At 37.9% G+C, this 6,799-nt stretch overlaps 1 protein-coding gene across 2 annotated transcripts; it reads right to left on the reverse strand.

Moving 5' to 3' along the window:
* Positions 1-2,972: 2,972 nt before the first annotated feature.
* Positions 2,973-5,525, reverse strand: LOC108913312 (heat shock protein 68). 2 transcript variants are annotated; one of them, XM_023455081.1, is made up of 2 exons: positions 3,393-5,525; positions 2,973-3,155 (listed from the first exon to the last, which is right to left on the reverse strand). In XM_023455081.1, exon 1 carries the CDS (start codon positions 5,421-5,423, stop codon positions 3,465-3,467), a length of 1,959 nt encoding a protein of 652 aa, XP_023310849.1. In that variant the 5' UTR covers positions 5,424-5,525; the 3' UTR covers positions 2,973-3,155; positions 3,393-3,464. The 2 variants fall into 2 exon arrangements, with proteins under 2 accessions (XP_023310849.1, XP_023310850.1); XM_023455082.1 differs by having other exon boundaries at positions 2,973-3,151; positions 3,389-5,525.
* Between the last annotated feature and the right edge of the window lie 1,274 nt (positions 5,526-6,799).

Below are 6,799 nucleotides of genomic sequence, written 5' to 3' on the forward strand. Positions count from 1 at the left end.
TGTTATTTAATAGTATCTCGCTTATTGTTAGCGATGGACCCAACAAACCCTATATGACTATGCTCGACAGGGAACGTTCTATCCAAATAATTTCACATTTTTTTATAACTCTTAAAACAAAAAAGTTAAAGGGGTGTCAAAATATAGTGAATCACCCTGTACCTACTATAACACAGAAATCACAAAATGAATCAAATTAATTCGAGTATAAATAAAATCAATATTTCCAGAAAAAAGCTTATTCCAATCATTATTATTTTTTACCCGTACACTTATGGATTTCCAGTACTTTTTCCCGATAAAAAGATTTTTTACATGTTTCACAAGTTACTTTTTTTCTAATTGGACGTTTATGTTCTTTATAATGATTTTTATTATCCATCATTTTTTCGCAAACTACACAAAAGTTGCGGAATTTTCGACAAAAAGCTTCACGATTACTGTCGTCAAAAGGTGCATTGATGTATTCTAATCTCCACATTGTATCATTGTCTATTTTTAAAGTTTGTTTTATTTCAGACTTTTCCGACTCAACATTTTTGTCTTTACTCTTGTTCTGGGTCACCATAACATCTTTTTTCACTTTCTTTGTTCTTTCAGATATTATTATTTCGCTATCCTTTGATGTGAACTCAACCTCACTAATCTGATTGCTAGCTTCTGCTGTCCTACCGCATTTTTGCCCTCTGTTTTGCTTATCCGAACTACTATCATTAAGTTTTGCAACGGCAGTAACCACAATATTCGATATGTTATCAATTTCCATACTGTCATATGGATAAATTGTAACATTTTTGTCCCTACTCCTGATTTTTGATGCTGAGTTTTGGGCCACCGTAACTGATAACGGCACATAACTCGTATCCTCAGAAAAATCAACCATTTCTTTGTCGCTGTCATCTAGGAAGATTGTTAACGATGGGTGTTCGTTAAAATTATTCTTTGATGGTCCCGGTTCACACGGGTCAAAGTTGCATCTGGTCGAGTCGCCGTCACTGATATTTTGGGACCTCATGGCAAAGGGGTTTATAATTTTCTTCCCACGTTCTACAAGGAAATAAATTAATCAATTCTTTATCGTCCAAGCAATTTAACCCAATTGCGAGACAAATACGATTTAACTATAACAACCTTTGAAATTTTGTCTCTGGATTTATATATTTTCAACTGACCTCTTTTCCTTGGAGTTGACGATGGTAACCACTTTGGCGACTCTTCATTATGCAAACCTTGGCCCTCCTTAAATAGATACAAATAAAAATTATTAACAAAACTTTATTCCACAGCTCTGACAGCAAAAGTACTTACAATATTCTGAACTTCTGTTTGCACAGTGATGTTTTGTCTTAAAGTTTCTATTAACACAGGAGATGATTCTTGTGGTGTATTAGTCACATACACTTTTCCTTCTGAATTTATCTAAAAGGTTTAAATACATAAGTTTTTTGTTAAGTTCAGAAGCAAAATTTAGGTACCCGTAGATTATCAAACCTGTCATAGTTCAGGCCCCGTATTTGCAACTTTTTTGCAATTCTTAGAAGCGAGGGAAGAAGGCTGTTAAAAACACTTATTTGACCCTTATACATGAATTCCGATAAGAGCTCCATATGGATTTTTGGAATGTCAACAAAAACAATAACAGGATGAGGCTCTGCCCGAGCAATTAAAATATTTTCGAAAAATTCACTACATGCAGACAATACCACTTGATGGGCCGTAATAGCCTCCCCATCACAGACTAACGTCACGTTTACAAAACACTTTTTGCTCAAATACTTTATTAAATTTCCACAAAGAGTATCTTTATAATTTTCAAACTGAAAAGAATATTTTGGTTCTTCAACCTCCATATCCATATATGATTAAAACTATTGCAGTATTATTTCTTTTAAAATTCAAATCACTTCAATGAAAACCCGAAAACGAACACAAAAAAACATAGATAAGAACAAGTACACAAAAACTTGGCTTTGATAAAGCGACTTACACACGAGATAATTTGCGGAGTCCAATCGGCAGAGACCCTGCAGAATTAGACTAGGCGGTATCTGTTTTGGTTTGGGTGAATCGTATATCCACGGAGATTTTTGGCTTTCAAATATCACTAGAAATGAAAAATTTTCTATGCGCATAAAAAAAAACGTGGGCTTAATTTTTGGCGGCACAATATGTCAAAAAAAATTCGAAAAATGTCATATTTTTCTTCCTATTTAATTATGTATCTTTTTAAGTTGATTTTAGGCGAAAATTGCAGAGGAAAAAAAAATGTTTGTAATTAAATCTTTTTACAAAATATGACTAGTTACAAATCGAATGAATCATGATTCGAAAAAATTGCCAAAAATGGGGTTAAAAAACATTACCTTTTAGGGATTTTTTTTTGGGGTCTTTAAGATGGGTATAGGAATAGGACCTTATTCATACTTGGCTCAAGAAAAGTTCCTGTTACGTAGAATCACATCAATTTTCATCACATCATATTTATATAATATGTGTCAAAACGGTACCGCCGTTGTATCACTACAATTATGAGTGGAAAGGTGACATTTTTGAAATTTATTTGCTCCTTCGATTCATTGGTAGAACCGATTCATGCGTCAAAAAACATGACAAAGTCTGTAACAGTGTAAAATTACAGTTTACCAATAAATTCGTGAATCAATTCACGAGGAACTTCGTCAATTTATTCATGAGTAAATCGTCAATGTAAGACAGCTATTAGCTAAGATCCTGGTCTAAGAAAAATATAATTAAATATCAAAAGCTGGTGACCAGTAATACGACCAATTAATGAAATTGCCTAATGATTTCAATCCGTTTCTTATGCAATTTAAAATATTTTTATTTCATTGTGTGCGAGTTTTATGAATTTAAAAATAAAAAATTAACTGAATTTTGAAAATTTCGATCAACATTATTTCACTTTACATATACTGATCTTGTGAAAGTTGATGCAACCAATAAAACCCAAATTTAAGAAAAATTAACCTTTTATTTCAATTAGCATTTGAACCAGAAAAACAACTTACTAACAGACCACACATAAAAATAAATATACAATATTTAGCATTGAACCAACAGGAGACTTGATTATGTTATCAACAAACAAAAACAAATATTGTTTTTATATATGATACAAAACTAGGTATTTATATTGTCAGAAATGCTGATTCTTGCATATCCCGATCTCGCCGCCGCGCTGGCCGGGCCAACTAATATAAACAAATAGGAGACCATGACCTAGACCACCACCGAGAGGAGAAACAAGGAACACTCGGACTGCAGATTTAACTACGAACAGTCGCATAATTGTCGGGCTATTAAAGCTGTAATATTAAGTGAATATAAAATTATTGGAATTCCGGATTTTATTTTAATATTTCTTACAATATATATAATATATAAAATATATTCTTATGGCAACATTTAAATGCAACTTCTTTGGTTATATTTCGATACGATGTTTAATCGACTTCCTCGATGGTTGGTCCTCCGCTTCCGCCGTTACCACCGCTAGGCATACCACCGGGCATTCCTCCAGGCATTCCGCCAGGCATACCACCAGGCATTCCTCCACTAGCGGCACCACCTCCATAAAGTTTGGACATAATAGGGCTGCAGGTGCGGGTAAACTCCTTCTGTTTATCTTCGTACTCCTCTTTCTCCGCCAGCGTGTTACTGTCGAGCCATCTCAGAGCTGCCTCGCACTCCCTCTCCACCGTACTCTTATCTTCAGAGCTCAACTTGTCCCCGCAATCCTGAGCAGCCTGTTTCACTTGGAAGATGTATGCCTCCAGTTGGTTTCTAGCTGAAACCCTTTGTCGTTGTTTCTCGTCTTCCTCTTTGTACTGTTCGGCTTCTTCTACCATTCGATCGATGTCTTTCTGCGATAACCGACCTTTGTCGTTCTTGATGGTTATGTTCCTCTGGTTGCCGGAGCTGGTGTCCTTCGCCGAGACGTTCAAGATGCCGTTAGCATCCATGTCAAAAGTAACTTCAATCTTTGGAACACCTCGAGGTGCGGGAGGGATGCCCGTCAAGTCGAAAGTGCCCAGGAGGTTGTTATCCTTCGTCATCGCTCTCTCTCCCTCGAATACTTGGATGGTGACTGCTGGCTGGTTGTCAGCGTAAGTGGTGAAGGTTTGCGTCTGCTTACATGGAATTCTAGAGTTGCGTTCGATGATTTTCGTCATAACGCCACCAGCCGTTTCGATACCCAGTGAAAGTGGGGCGACGTCAACCAGTAAAACATCTTGGATCTTCGAGTCCGTCGAGCCAGTTAATACTGCAGCTTGGACAGCTGCACCGTAGGCTACAGCTTCGTCTGGGTTGATGGAAAGATTCAGAGACTTGCCGTTGAAGAAGTTCTGCAAGAGTTGTTGGATTTTGGGGATACGAGTGGAACCTCCCACTAGGACCACATCGTGGATCTGCCCCTTGTCCATTTTGGCATCATTTAAAGCTTTCTCGACTGGTTGGAGGGTACCTCTGAAAAGATCGGAGCAAAGTTCTTCGAATCGGGCTCTACTGATCTTCGTGTAGAAATCAATTCCTTCAAAGAGAGCGTCGATTTCCACTGTAGCCTCCGTGCTTGAAGAAAGTGTACGTTTCGCTCTCTCGGCTGCCGTCCTCAGTCTTCTCAATGCTCTAGGATTGCTCCTCATGTCTTTCTTGAATTTACGTTTGAATTCGTCAGCAAAATGATTCACCATTCTGTTGTCGAAATCCTCTCCACCCAGATGAGTGTCGCCAGCCGTGGCTTTCACTTCGAATAGGGATCCTTCATCGATAGTTAGGATGGACACATCAAAGGTGCCACCACCCAAGTCGAATATGAGTACATTCTTCTCTCCCTTCAGGTTTTTGTCTAGACCGTACGCCAAGGCTGCCGCAGTGGGTTCGTTGATAATTCTCAATACGTTAAGGCCCGCAATGGCACCTGCATCTTTCGTAGCTTGCCTCTGCGAATCGTTGAAGTAGGCCGGCACGGTGATGACGGCGTCTTTAACATCCGTACCCAAGTAGGCCTCGGCGATTTCTTTCATCTTGGTCAACACCATGGAACTGATCTCTTCGGGAGCGAATTTCTTAATTTCGCCCTTATATTCCACCTGGATCTTAGGTTTGCCGCCATCGCCGACAACTTTGAAGGGCCAGTGTTTAAAATCTTGCTGGATTTTCGGGTCGTCGTACTTGCGGCCGATGAGCCTCTTGGCGTCGAAGACGGTGTTGCTGGGATTCATCGCCACCTGGTTCTTAGCGGCGTCCCCGAGCAGACGCTCCGTGTCCGTGAATGCAACATAGCTGGGCGTCGTTCTGTTACCTTGGTCGTTGGCGATGATTTCCACCTTTCCGTGCTGCCACACTCCGACACAGGAGTAGGTAGTTCCCAAGTCAATTCCAACTGCTGGAGCTTTCACCATTTTGATTTTTTAAATAAGTACACACAAACTCTATTACTTTTTGGATTGCTTCCACGCAAAATTCACTCGCTTTGAGTAAACCCTCTTTGCTCGTTTATCTATTCACTGTTTTGAATAAACTGAACTCCCGCTCGCTGTCGCTGCTTTTATATGAACGGACTAAATTGACACGAATGCTCCCGGCTTTTCTCGAACATCTAATCGATTTGTCTGGAAGTTGTCCCTCAACTGCGTTTTAAAAATGTTTATTACTTGCCTTGCTTTATGTTTTATGTATATTTTCCTTTATTTAGGACTCATACATTACAATGAGCAATGTATTAAATGCATAGGATTAATAAAAAAAAGATTTTTATGTATTGATGATCAACATGATGGTACAATTTCAATTTACTGTAGAAACAAGTTACCACTATTATAAAAATAAGCCAAATGGCCATCACTTTTTGGTATTTACCCATTTATTAGGTCGTCGCTATTGAATTAACAAAATGTTTTACTATTTTTGAAGATATATAGCGTGACTATTCCCAAATGTAATAGGCAGTGATTGTAAATTGACTAATTGACATCAATAAGTAAATACCCAGGTATCTATGCCTATTTTTAGATAGAATAAAAGTAATAAAGTATGGATCCATTTATGCCCACACAAAATACAAAATTTAGTATTACAATATTTTCAATTTGCGATGTTTGTAAACAAACACACCCACACTAGTTGTTTGTTGAAAATGTTCGCGTTTGAAACTTTAATCTTCCATCCTCGATTGGAAATAAAAATCACACGCATTTGCATACACGATTTTTACACAAATGTACGAAAATCGTTTTTAAAAAGTTTTTTGTATGTTTAAGAGAAAAAATACCTACGTGTAGAACTCTGATCTAGACTTCAGAGAAATTAAAATACAAAATTTAATATGATTTTCTTATTTTCCACAGCAATTTCCAGAAAACTCCTCATAATCGTTTTGTCATAAATCCAGGTGTTAATTGAAACTCAAAAGGATCAACGGTCTCTATGTAATCTCCAGGTAAAGCATCCTACAATCCTACATAAGTTTCTTCTCGAAGGGCGGTTCAAGGTTGTTTTGGAATGAGAAAATCGATAATGCGTGGCTGTTTCAGAACACGTACGCATGGTTTACGGAAGGACAAGAAGCGAGGGGAGGAAGTACCCCTAAAAGCCTACAAACACACAACGATGTTTTCGGTTCTTTATCCCTTGGCCCTCCGTATATCCCTCGAGAAAGATCTGGAAGTCTCTACGGATGGTATGAGGAATATGGACCTTTCGTTAGTTATTTTCATGGTATACAGTAAATATTGAACATAAACCCAACAATATTTAAATGAAAACTAGAGCAAATAAT

The sequence above is a fragment of the Anoplophora glabripennis genome, unplaced genomic scaffold, assembly GCF_000390285.2.
Source record: "Anoplophora glabripennis isolate ALB-LARVAE unplaced genomic scaffold, Agla_2.0 scaffold534, whole genome shotgun sequence".
Classification (NCBI taxonomy): domain Eukaryota; kingdom Metazoa; phylum Arthropoda; class Insecta; order Coleoptera; family Cerambycidae; genus Anoplophora; species Anoplophora glabripennis.

What these genes read in the sequence shown, in the direction of transcription:
- LOC108913312 (XM_023455081.1), bottom strand. Translation starts at nt 5,423, where the DNA reads ATGGTGAAAGCTCCAGCAGTTGGAATTGACTTGGGAACTACCTACTCC.